The 14,145-nt window shown below is 36.4% G+C and overlaps 1 protein-coding gene across 1 annotated transcript; it reads right to left on the bottom strand.

Annotated features, from left to right (window-relative positions):
- Positions 1–6,219: 6,219 nt before the first annotated feature.
- LOC129239490 (protamine-like) lies at positions 6,220–7,287 on the bottom strand. The gene is made up of 3 exons (XM_054875002.1): positions 6,955–7,287; positions 6,491–6,871; positions 6,220–6,394 (listed from the first exon to the last, which is right to left on the bottom strand). Exons 1-3 carry the CDS (start codon positions 7,123–7,125, stop codon positions 6,317–6,319), a joined length of 630 nt encoding a protein of 209 aa, XP_054730977.1. The 5' UTR covers positions 7,126–7,287; the 3' UTR covers positions 6,220–6,316.
- Positions 7,288–14,145: the final 6,858 nt, after the last annotated feature.

Here is a 14,145-nt window from a genome sequence, read left to right as displayed (position 1 = left end):
ATAAAAAAGTCTTTTAAGTCGCAGTGCTTCATGCTCCTGTGGGAGGTATTAATCTTCAGTAATTATCCTAGTTTCAAAATTTCAAAATAGGCAGTCTTGCTAGGTACCCTGCTTTATTTTTAAATCTTGAAGCTTAATAGAGCCCATCATGCTTCTCTACAAATTCGCCAGCATGAAAATGTTTGCTTACTTTTTAACTTGCTTAGTAGCATCGCTGAGATTAGATGATGGCTTTCATATGCCTCATACAAGTACATATACAATGTACATAGGGGGGTCGATTTAAAAATCGTTCATTGCTCTGTAAAAATCGTATTCTAGGGATCAAAATAAGAAACTTTGCCGAAGGAGCCATACCTCTAAAACGAATTCTGATGTCCCCCAATTTGAGTCACCATTTTTTATCTTTACATGAAAAAATCAGCTAAATGGCTATGTTTCTTCTTTATTTTTATTTATTTATAATAATATTTATTATTTATTTATAATAATATCTATTTTTTCTCTTAAGAAATTTATTTAGTCAGAACATATGTAAATGAAAAAATTAATTTAAGTGAGTTATAGAAAAGAAACTAAAAAGTTCGACCCAAATTGGGGGACATCAGAATTCGTTTTAGAGGTATGGCTCCTTCGGCAAAGTTTCTTATTTTGATCCCTATAATATGGTTTTCACAGAGCAATGGGCCATTTTGTTTCCTCCCCACAAATCGACCCGGCCTAATATACATGCATATTTGGGTGTGTATGGCACCATTGCAAAAATATGCAGGTATGATAGTATCATACTTATACAACCGTGGCTTGACTTTCACTTATTCTGCGCTGGGAGCCGTGCAAAAATCAAAAACTATATGCTTGACTTTGCGATGAGCGGTTCGCAACACACTAGGAATGTACATTTTTTCGATTTTTACGATCCTGATACTCTCGGGATCTCGTTATTGTTAGTTCGGGATTAGTTCTAGAATTTACATATTCGTTATGTTGCAACGACTTAACTAAAAAAAATTTCATGAATATTTTTTTAGAAGTCTCTTGCTACATAATAGATAATAAATAAAAAGTGTTTCGTTAGGCAGTAGTGATATTTGTACGCATAAGATAATACTTAAGTATAGCATAGCATGAAGTAACTTAAGGTATGTCGAAAAAAAGATAGATGCAAAAAAGTGAAAAAGTAGAAAATATATTTTGTGGTTGCAACTTCTTATATTTTGTAATCGCGTGCAATTTAAGCTAAAGATAGTTGTTTTCAATACATAAATATTAATTTAAGTTAAAATGAGAAATCAAGAAAACAAAAAAGTTCGAACCTATTCAAATTTGCTGAAAAGTTAAAAGCAACGTAGCTTTTTTTTCTGCTTCCATTTCATGCGTTTCATAAAAAGTTACGAATCCGAAAAATCCCGGGATTGTTGGCAAATAATTTCGGCACTTCAAAGTACATCCTTATTACGCATATGTGGACTCATATACAAACATACATATGAAAATATATGCGTGTGGCATACATCGTCCTCGCAACTAACTAAGCTGCTTAAATACCGTTGTTGTTTTTGATATACGCATATTTGATATTAGGCAAATAAAATGGGATTTTAATGTTTTAGTCATGGAATTCCGATTGCCTGCGTCATTGCTTTTCAAGCATTTCGTGTAAGCAGCTAAAGATAAATTGATTATTGAATCGTGTGTTGGCAGATACAGGGAAGTATTGAGCCACCGTTAAACTAAAGTTCGGTTAAAATTACTTGTAGTCAAAGCTATCATTGATGTAGCATAGGCGCCCACTCATTAATTTTTCCCTATACTATTATTTCACTATACCAAATGGGTTCACTTAGCCAAATGGGTTGGTGCGTGGCCACCATTCGGAAACGTAAGGGCGAATATCCATGAAACACCAAAATAGTTCCGCATAAAAAATATCTGCCGTTTGGAGTCCCCATTTGTGGAAGTCAACAAGCTCGCCACAAATAAGAGGAGGAGCTTGGCTAAACACCCAAAAAGGGTGTTTATATACATAATTTACGATTTAAATGCTGTGTAAGTTCGAAATAATTGGCATAAAAACAAAAAATTTTATCTAAAACTAGTAGTTGAAGCATAATTAAACTAAAATAATGGATTTACTCATGCAACGCTGATTGTATGGATACAAACGCCCCGGTACTGAAAGTATTCTATGGTGGTAGCAGAGGAAGAGGAAGGCCTATGTTGGAAAGATCAGGTGTACAAGGACTTGGATTTACTTGGTCTTTCCACATGGCGCCGACGTTTAGCATGACTGGCGCGCTTTGTTAAACTCGGCTAAAATCGCGAAAGCGGTTATCGCGCCAATCAAGAAGAAAAAGAAGTAACCAAATGCATAAGACAGTTCACAACTAATAGCAAATAGTCTGGCAACGTAGCATTTGCAATTATCATGGACACACAACAGCGAAATGAACTTATGTATCTACGTGTATGACATAGTATGGCATAGTAACTTAAGTTGAAACGAATGTGCCTGAAAAGTGTGAAACAAAGGTAGAAAGAAGGTTAATTGTTATGCTAGTTTGGTGCAGTAAACAACCCTTAACATTATTTTTCTCTATAAATCTAAAGAAATAATACAATATTAAAAATTAATGCGAATGGCTAAGCATTTAAAACGCCGTCAGGTTGGGTTAGGTATATCTGGCTAATCTGAATAGATCTCACATAGGTCACAAGGGTTCGTAGTGTTGTCAATGTTGTTGGAGTCGTGTTCCATGTATTGACGAGTGATACATGCCTTGGCGAGTATTAATAAACAGTTTAAACTTTTTTCAGCAATATCCTTCAAAGATGAAAAGTATATCGGTCCCAGGCATTTGCTACCAGTTCTGCTTAGATCAGGACAGTGGCAAAGGGAGTGTTCTAGCGTACCCCTTTCTACTTCGCATAAGTCGCACGCGACGTTCTGTACAAATCCCATTTTAGCTGAGTGATATGGAGACATTGCCCCGTTATTACTAATCAATCAATATTTTACATTTCTTCCTTAGGCGTGATAGAATAAAGTTTATTGTTTTCGTGGTGCAAGCTCGTAGCATTATTTTGGCAATCCTGTCAAGAAGGTCGAGGCCTCCTATATAGACTGTGAGTAGAGTGAGTTACTCGTCTAGTTCCATCTTCAAAACTGAGAGTGATATATATTCGGCGTACTCATCCAAGGCAAGTAGGTGTCTGCCTTAGCAAGCTCGTCTGCTCTCTCATTTCCCTCTATTCCCTTGTGTCCTGGTACCCAATAAATCTATTCTCGCAGAGCGGACCCATTTTGGTTATACAGTGTTGCACGCATTCCGAGTTAGCCATTACAGCCATTAATGCTTTAATAGCAGCTTGACTATCGATGAAGATGTTTGTGCAAGTGTCGAGGGAAGTAAATTCCAATACTAATTCTTTTACTTTGGTTGCAGTGTAGATCGCAGCTTGAAATATACTACAGTGATTAGAAGCATGAACAACTTTTGGAGATCAAATTGCGGGCAAAAGACAGGCACTCCTATTCCTTCAATCATTTTGTATCCCTGTGTAAAGAAACTTTTTGCGCAGTAATCGGATTCTAAACCTTTCTTCAACCATTCTGTTCTTTTACAAAACCAGACCTTGCCAAAGCATACTTGTGGAATAGCGTAGTCTGACCTTCCGTTTCTGTTCTATATGTTACTATCATATGACTAATACGCCAATTAGAAAACAATTTTATTTCTATCTTAAGACGACTTTAGCTACTTTGGTATACGACTACAATACGAATGTACAGGGTTTTTTCACTAAACGTGATATGATTCCGCCATGACGTTTCAGCCATTTGAAAGTATCCATGTAGAGCGGTATAGATCCATGAGAATCGATTTATTCTTGCCAATTGATATTAATATATGGTTTCAACTCGACGGGTCTAGGTGCCACACAGCACGTAAAACAATCAATCGTTTGACTATTATTTTACTTCATGCAATTGTAGCATTGAATGTTCTCCGGGAACATGTAATTTAATACAATTGGACTACTTCTTTATTTTTTTATTTTAGCACATTTGCGTGGGCATGTGAGTCTATGTAAATAAACCATACTTTCTCTCTGCCTCTCCGACCCGATTGAGTGGAGAAAGTGCTCAAAAATGGACTTAATCTGATTTTTTCTACAGTAAGAGCTGTGGAGGGTATTTGAATGATGTTATAATCAAAGCTTAGTTATATCGATTGCACTTCTTCTTCTTTTGGATTGTCGCGATAACCGCTTCAGCGATTTGGTCGAGTTTAACGAAGCGCGACAGACGTTTCTCTCTCGTGCTTACGGAAATAGGGCCTTATTCTGTCTTTACTACCACCAGTTGGTAGCGCATTGCATACTTCCAGAACCGGAGCGTTTGTGTCCATTCGGACGCCATAACCTAGCAAGCGGAGCATCTGGATTTTTATTCGCTGCACTTTGTCTATGTCACCGTAAAACTCATACAGCTCATCGTTCCATCAGTACTAGACGTTGAATAAAAACATATGAATTTTCTCAGGACATTCACCTTTTTACTTCCAGTTATCGAGAAAAAAAATGTTAACATTGCTGAGAGTCAATACGGAGTCTCTTCCTTAATAATATTAAACTATAGTGCACTCGTGACAGCTCGAGCTAATTAAATGAAGCCTTGTTCGAGATACCAAAAATGTTCGATTTTATAAATTTTGTGTGGTTTGCTTTGAAACCTCATGTATAGTATGCATATGCATAGTATGTATTAATTTACATTATGTTCAATATATTTCAGCCAATAAAAGAACAACGTTTGTTTTTTTTTTTTGACAATATCATTTAACTTGTTAATGCTCATACTTATGCACCAAATTCACAGTATATGACTAACTCAACAGTAATAGCCCAATGCACGCATTGAAATCACGGCAAAATCGGCAAATTCGTGAGAGTTAAGTCTGGTTCGAATATATTTTACAAGCCGCTAACATGTAAAGCGGAAAACTTTCGTCAACAATTTCTAAAATATATCAATGAAGAATGCAAACTGGTTAAATAATAAATAATTTGTTGTTTTTTTATTTAAATATATTTATAAATTGTTGTACTTAAATTAAAAATACTTCATATATAGATATTTAACTTAACTTGATTATTTAGAAATGAGGGAAAAATTAGAATTTAACAGAAACTATTTTAAAATATACCTACTTTACTAGCAAAAATAATCGTGCTTTTCCCAAGCAGCGTTCGGATGTTTGTCATCGTTGTTCTCTTCCGTTTGATTGAAAACCAACACATAACTCAGAACTTTCTCCCCCAAAAGAAGAAAACAAATGAAGCAACTGTCAAAAATTGCTTTAAGATTGGAAATACGAATAAGAAGAGCAAAGCGTGTCGCCAGTACAGGAGACAAATTTCCTTCTCACTTCCGCGGCCGTCCTTCCCCTTCCTTTATGCGTGACATCCACTTGGTAGAACCCGAGTTCGAAGCTCACCGCGTTCATGAAACACTAAATGATGGAGAGGGTTTCTTCTAATAGCGGTCGGCCTCGGCCCAAATTAAACGGTTGATCAAGCGAAAATTCCATGGGACGAAAGCCTTTTGTGGGCTTACCCAAGCCCATATAAAAAAAGTTATTAAATACTGGAAAGACACGGAATTTAAACTTCATTGGATGGCAAGTCTAGGACAGAGGTTGACAAAATAGTTTATCCTTTCTCCTAGGAGAACATGAAGTAGGAATTTAAACCTGGGTAAAGAAAACTTACGAACTATCATTGTATTCCATACGGCACATTGTGGCGCATTCTCTGGGAATATGGAACTCTCGCAAGGTAAAGACGCACATACTTAGGTGAAAAGATTCTAAATCCATTGGTGATATGGAAAAAAATTATTGGAGTGCAGAAATCTATCAAAGAACTCCAATAGCTCATACTAGAGATCGCAGGGCATTATATATAAAGAAATGAAATCATTGCGTATCGGAATGTTTCGAATTGGCAATAATCTTGCCTCCATCAGCATCATAAGACACATAATTTATTGCTGAATTATCTGTCATAAAAAAAGTTTTCTGTTCGAACACATTTTTTCTATTCATTTGAGAAAGTTAAGCTTATCTTCTTGTAAACCATTATGAAAAATAAATGTAAGTATTTTAAACCAATATGTGATTCATATGTGACTTCCAGCACAGTAGTATTAGTCTATCCATTTTCTACGCACTCTCGGTTTTATTAAAAAAAAATAAACAGATTCACATTCACAATTTATATTACAAACATTTTTGAGGGTACATAGAAGCACTCAACAACGCCTCTTTTTACGGAATGATCGACATAGACCACTTCTCCTTTTACGTCTGCTCTTTGTCATTTTGCAGGCCTGCCAAAAAATAAAAAAAAGCATGACATTATTTTGAAAGATCGAAAAAAATTTCACCATTTTATTACTAAGAGCTTCAGAGAGCTTTATACAAACCTGTCGCATGTAGCGTCGTTTTGCTTCGGGCGACAATGAACACCACTTTCGCGCGCCCTTCTTTACAGCTTCTCGTGGCGTGAGGCCACAGTGTTTACGTCTGAAGGAGCGTAGGAAGTTCAAATATGCATTTGCCGTCACTGGGCCGGGTTTCATGCAACGCTTGCGCTTTCGGCAGCCTCCGCGCCTGCGACGGGGGCGAGAACGACGACGACAGCTTCGACGACGCTTTGGCCGGCGCTTCTTTCGACAGCCGGAACGCCTACGTTTTTTTGGCCGACAGCCACGACGCCTTCGGCGCTTCTTTCGACAGCCGGAACGCCTACGTCTTTTTGGTCGACAACTACGACGCTTCCTCTTACGTCGCGCACTCTTGCAGCCCTGTTTACATATGTACATGCACATACACATGCAAATATATGATAATATATATAGGCATCCCGGAATTAGATTATTTTACTCACCATTGCACGATACTTGGCCTTCTGCTTGCACGATAGTCGATTCCATGCCTTCGCACCTTGAATCACTGTTTGCACCGCCGTCATGCCACAGTTTTTCATGCGGAATTCGCGTAAAAAATTTAGGTATCCATTACCGGTAACACGACCAGGTCGCATACAACAACGACTCATGGTTTGCAAAAAATTTCAAAATAGTTATTAAAAGAGCCAAACAAATATATAACCGAAAATTTTTTTAGTGTAACAATAAAAATTTCTTTTTTAACAAAAATGTAATACGAATGATTTGAATTTTTCAGATGTCGAGTATTTCAAAGACTCCGAAGATTTTTTGAACGTTAATTACAGAAAGGTAGTGAATGCAAAGTCCATTATAGCACACGTAGAATTATTTCATGTAACGTAAAAAGTGTTTATGAATGTTGGTGCAAGGTTCTACGAATATCTGAGTCATACATTTTCGAAATTTAACTGATTGACTGGCACACAAATATGTACGAAAATGATTCAAGCGAGATGTAGCTAATACATACATCTTTGATAGTACAAAATTTGTATTTTGAAATATTTGAAATGGTTAAAATCATGTTGCAAAATTGCAAAAGCTAATTTAACCGAATCGTCTGAAATTTTAATATGTTGTTCACAACACCAATAGCTATTGCCCGTACAAGAATAATATTATTATTTCAATTATTTCGTTTTTTTTTATTAAAAAACTGAAAAACCCCCGATTTTTAGAGTGTCAAATTCAAAACCGCGTCATTTTATCAAATTTTTTAATTTTATCATTATTTATGTAAAACTGTGGAAATTTAAATTTTCTTCTAACGAGTTTTTAACTCCAACGTTAAAGACTTCATATATTCCGTAGTTTCTTTCGAGTTCATTCTTGCTTTAATTGACCAGTGTACATAGACGTCGGATCTAATGGATCTCTACCTATCTTTTCTCAAGGGATCATTGGACGATATGTAACACTTGGAAGCAAATTCGGTGAGTCCGTTCATAAATGATGCAAAATTGGATGGGTTGGAGAAACGATACTAACAAAGCCACATCTATAGTGAGTTCTGATGTTCTTAATCGCACACTTTTCATTGGGAATCCATTTTGGGTGGCTCAACATAACTTGGAGCTCCTTTTCTAGTAACTTCTTGGAGTATAATGAAGTGAAATTAACTCAGCACTCATCAGCTGCCCAATTTTTGCGAGGCTAAGACTCAGACTACATAGCTCTCACGCACGCCACAAGAGTTATCAAGCGTGGATATTTGCAACGTCATGAAATTTTATTATCAGCTCACGTCGATTTGGCATCCATAATTCATGTTCGAATATCTGCTTTGTTTCTAACCTCTTGTACTTATCCTTTTTCGCCCCAGCACTGTGTCTTTAACATGATAGTAAATAGCAGAATGGATGACTGCTTTACTTAACTGTCAAATGTGTCTTTTGGGGCCACTCTATCAGGATTTCCTTGGGAATTTAATCTAATCAAATCAAGCTTATACTATTATAACGCAGAAAAGCTGTATCCTAATGTTTGAAAGAAAAAGGTTTATTTAGAAAAGCTGATGGCCGAATACGTGTTATTCAATGTTTTCAAATCTTCCCACATTCCCACATATGGTAATTGATAGGAAATTGTGTGATTGCTAAAACTTAGTACGGGACATAGCTACAGTCATACTGAATAATAATTTTTTTGGTTTTTGTGTTTCAGATAAATCGAAGAACCAAAATGGACAACACCGGTCAGGTACAATTTTTCGAGAGGGTCAACTTCAGCGCCATTTTTTAAATTGTTAAAATGAAAAAAAAAAAATTGTTTTCTGTATGTAAAAGAAGTTAAATAAAAGCCGAAAAAATTTAAATATCGTTTTTAATTTTCTGTATTGTAAGCAAAATTCCTGAAAATACCCTAAATTTTCGAGCTCTAGACCACCGGGACCCCTTAAACTCTACTAAAAGTTTTTAACTAAAAATTGTAAGCCAAATAAGTTTCATTTGACTTCATAAGTGCATTTGCATCTGTAAGTTTATAACAGTGAGCTGCAACATTTATTTTTCAATTACTTGCTAAGCTAAACTCTAAATTACTATTTATTTTATCACTTGTTTACTAACAATTAAGATTCAATCGTATTTGTACATTCACTCTAAACCACCTCCGGTGCCATCTCCGATTTGTTGACTCTTTCAGGTCACATTTATTTGCAAAGTTTGTCAATTGCTCAACCGATTAAAGTCATGCACAAAGTGCATGTGTATGTATTGTAAAAATGTATCATATTTCTTTACAAATATTTATACTGATAGCAATATCAAGAATTTCTTATTCATTCAGCGTATTGCACGAGCATAATGCGAAATTGAAAAGAGTTGGGACAGGGGTATGTGTATGCATAAAATATAGGTACGCAGCTGTGGTTACAAGCAATAAACGATTAAATCGACTTAACAAAATTGAGTTATATCGGGGTTTTTAGAGTCAGTGTTTCTATTTTTTAACGTCAGATATCGATAACTATAATTTGATAGCTGATAATGGCAAATTCTGAACGGCAAAATCCGAACAGAAGTGTCAACTTCTCAAATATGTAAAAAAAATTAAGAAAAGGGTTGAAACAAAAATCGGTCAAATTTGTACAAAGCCTCCTTAGCATATAGTTCCCCTGACAAGATTATCTTAATAAAATTTGTACAACTCCCTCAATTTTCGTCTGATTTGTTTGAAATTTTTATACAAATCGATGGAAGCGTCAACCTTTTCAAATATGTAAAAAAAAAATAGCGTACCTTTGTTCGCTACAGAATCTTTCTCTCAAACACTCTAAGGGACACCTCATCGGATATTGTCATCGTCCACGCTTCTGCGCCATACGTTAGGACGGGTATGATGAGAGCCTTGTTGAGTGTTAGGTTTGTTCGACGAATGAGGACTTTACTACTCATTTACCTACTTAATCCAAAGTAGCGCTTGTTGGCAAAAGAGATTCTACGTAGGATTTCCAGATTCTCAATGCTTCCGCAGATAAAAAAAAGCCAAAAGTGGACGAGCGTCCGGTAGTTAGAAAATTATTTTAAAACTTGTTTTTTCGACATTTTTAGAAGAATTATATCTTACTTCACTGCTTACTTCAGTGCTGAATTCTCTTTTGTTTGAAACACCAGCCTTAAAATTTTTTTTACGATTTGTACAACAATAAAAAACAAACTTCCAAAAAGTTCAAATTTCTTCCGTGTGCTTAGATCACTCACAAGAAAAGATATAAACAATTATAGTGCTTATAAAATTTTTGTTTCAGAAAATAATTGCAACCCGCATCTTTCACCACCATTGAGAAACTCCAGCCATGCCGCGTTCTGCAAATGCCCATACCAAAAAATGTTATGAGAAATTTTAATAAAAATAAAAAAATCTTTGTACTTTTCAAATATACATATGTTAAAACGAACAACAAATTTTGCACAACTGAACTTATTTTTTCCAAAGCGGGTATGGGTAGACCAGCTGTTCATTTTGTTCATTTTGTTTTTCTTTCGCCGTGCCCATTCGGATGTCAGCAGAAAATGATATGATGAAAGCTGTTCCACTCGCACTATCGACGTATGCCTCTAAATCCAACTTTATGTCGGCTGTGCAACATAGTTTGTCCCTATCTTGTTCTTTTCTACGTTCTATTGTCGTGATATTCCATAGGAGAAAACATTGTTGTTGGTCTAATAATGATTTAAAGGCCTTAATTTTGTCCCTTATATAAGAAAATGTTTTCCCTGACAATAGAGTTTTCGAGAGCATTTTTTCTGTAGCACCTCATTCTCAAAAAACCTAAGTTCGGTTATTGTCCCAAGCCAATTGACCCAAATATTTTTAACATTCTCGTTAATTTGAAAACTGTTTTATATGTAGGCTTCAGTATAATAAAATATAAACTGGAAAAATTTAAAAAATTAATGCTGAAAATTTTGCACGGAGTTTTTAAGATAAAATATCTTAGCATCCTTTTAAATTTTTTTTTTGAGAAGAAATCAATTTTACATTAGCTCATAATTTTTGGGAAAATCAATCGAGTTGAATATGATAAGAAACTATTTTAATAATTTTGAGATTTGGTATATAGTTCTTTAAAGTGAAATATTTTCAGCTCGGCTTAATATTTATATACTTTTTTCTATTTGTTTTATCTTAAAATATTTTAATTGTTTTTTTTTTTTTGAAAAATATTTAATCTGTTCTGTTCAAAATTTTAGTGAAAAATTGTTTTTGAATAAAGATGTAATTTTTTGAGAAATTATTTAAAAAAATCCCTAAATCAGATTTGTTTCCATTTCTTTTTTATTAATAGCAAAGACTATACTTAGTAACTACTAGTATGATTCCGGCGTTCCCCTTGCCATTACTTACCTTCTTCTTCTTAATTGGCGCGATAACCGCTTACGCGATTTTGGCGAAGATTAACAAAGCGCGCCAGTCGTTTCTTTCTCGTGCTAACCGGCGCCAATTGGGCACACCAAGTGAAGCCAAGTCCTTCTCAACCTGATCTTTCCAACGCAGAGGAGGCCTTCCTCTTCCTCTGCTACCACCAGCTGGTACCGCATCGAATACTTTCAAAGCCGGAGCGTTTGTATCCATTTGGACGACATGACCCATCCAACGAAGCCGCTGGATCTTTATTCGCTGCGCTATGTCTATGTCGTCGTAAAGCTCATACAGCTCATCGTTCCATCGTCTGCGATATTCGCCGTTGCCAACGTGCAAAGGTCCAAAAATCTTACGCAGAATCTTTCTCTCGAACACTCCAAGCGTCGCTTCATCGGATGTTGTCATCGTCCAAGCTTCTGCGCCATACGTTAGGACGAGAGGAGAGAGTCTTGTAGAGTGTTAGTTTTGTTCGTCGAGAGAGGACTTTACTTTGCCTACTTAGTCCAAAGTAGCACTTGTTGGCAAGGGAGATTCTACGTTGGATTTCAAGGCTGACATTGTTATCGGTGTTAATGCTGGTTGCTAAATACACGAAGTCTTTTACAACCTCAAAATTATAACTGTCAACAGTGACGTGGGTGCCGATACGCGAGTGCGCCGACTGTTTGTTTGAAGACAGGAGGTACTTCGTTTTGTCCTCGTTCACCACCAAACCCATTCGCTTTGCCTCTTTATCCAGTTTGGAGAAGGCAGAACTAACAGCGCGGTTGTTAAGGCCGATGATGTCAATATCATCGGCATACGCCAGCAATTGTACGCTCTTATAAAAAATTGTGCCTGAGCGATTAAGTTCTGCGGCTCGTACGATGCTCTCCAACATCAGGTTAAAGAAGTCACACGACAGCGAGTCACCCTGTCTGAAACCTCGTTTGGTATCAAACGGCTCGGAGAGGTCCTTCCCAATTCTGACGGCGCTGCTGGTGTTGAGCAACGTCATCTTACATAGCCGTATTAGTTTTGTGGGGATACCAAATTCAGACATAGCGGCATACAGGTAACTCCTTTCCGTACTGTCGAATGCAGCTTTGAAGTCGACGAAAAGATGGTGTGTGTCGATTCTCCTTTCATGGGTCTTTTCCAAGATTTGGCGTATTGTGAATATTTGGTCAATGGTAGACTTTCCAGGTCTGAAGCCACACTGATAGGGTCCAATCAGTTGGTTGACGGTGGGCTTCAGCCTTTCACACAATACGCTCGCTAGAACCTTATAGGCGATATTTAGAAGACTAATCCCGCGGTAATTGGCACAAATTGCAGGATCGCCCTTCTTATGGATTGGGCAGAGCACACTTAAATTCCAATCGGCAGGCATGCTTTCATCCGACCATATTCTGCATAGGAGCTGATGCATGCACCTTACCAGCTCCTCGCCGCCATGTTTGAATAGCTCAGCCGGCAGTCCGTCGGCGCCCGCGGCTTTGTTGTTCTTTAGCCGTGATATTGCTATTCTCACCTCGTCATGGTCGGGTAACGGAACGACAATTCCGTCATCAACGATTGGGGTATCGGGATCTTCACATTCTCTAATTTACTTACCTAACCTTCTATAATTGAATCATGAATCACTGAAAGTTTCATAGTGAGATTCCCATAATTTTTCGAGTTATAGTCAAATACTTGCTGTACGTATGTACGAGCGCAAAATACTACTCTGTCGAAGCGCTATCGATATATATAGTATTTTTCACTGATTAGGTATTTGAATTTAATAGGAAAAGTAAAACCTTTGCCTAAAAAGAAAAACAAACTGTGTTGGGGTGTTCTTCAAAAATGATAAAAATAAATTTTTTTTCTCAAAAATTAGAAATCAAGAATTTTTTCTCAAAAACTAAAAACAAATCAATTTTTCTTAAACATTTTTAATAAATAAATAAAATTTTTTTCCAAAAAGATCTTTTTATATACATTTGGGTATTTTTCAAAAATGACCAAACAATTATTTTTCACAAAAATTTCAAACAAAACAAATACAAATTTTTTCATTATATATTTTCTCCCAAACAATAACAAAAATTATAAAAATATTAAAACGAGCAAAAGATACATCACTTTAAAAAATTCTCTACCAATTTAACAATAAATAAATTTTAAATTTTAAAAATTTTTTTTCAGCCTACGTCTTATTATACTGAAATTGAAATTGGAATTGGTCGAGCCAAGGAGCACCAAGAGATTTGGTGGGTCTTAAAACTCTCAGGCTAAAAAGCCCATTGCAATTAGAGCTCTGGAAAGTGGGTAGAAAGTCAAGGAGAAAAGTATCTGAGAAAGAGACGAGAAAGAATACAGACGGAGATAAAGGTAGTCCTGGAGAGCTTTCTAGATTCTTTGGCAAATCTGTGAATATCCTCCAGTTTTAAAGAACGAATATTACTCATTCTCACGACATTGGAACCCAAAAATCGTAGTCTTGCAAAGGCAGGATACTGACAGTGACAGTGCTCAGTGCTATCCGCCTCCTTCAACCAAGACAGGCACATTGAGTTCTCAATGATTCCAATGGTGGTCATATGATGACCCCATGGGTTGTGTCCTGTAATAATACCGACCATCAACTGAATGTCTTTCCTTCCAAGTTTTAGTAGAAAGTTTGACAGTTTTCCGTTCGGACATGTCACAAAATACTTTGCAGTTTTGCAGAGTTCTAGACCGGACTATCGATCTTTATGTAAATTGCCTACATAATCGCTGATACAATTCATGAT

The sequence above is a fragment of the Anastrepha obliqua genome, chromosome 2 (assembly GCF_027943255.1).
Source record: "Anastrepha obliqua isolate idAnaObli1 chromosome 2, idAnaObli1_1.0, whole genome shotgun sequence".
In the NCBI taxonomy this organism is placed as follows: Eukaryota; Metazoa; Arthropoda; class Insecta; order Diptera; family Tephritidae; genus Anastrepha; species Anastrepha obliqua.
This window is presented reverse-complemented; position numbering and strand designations above follow the sequence as displayed.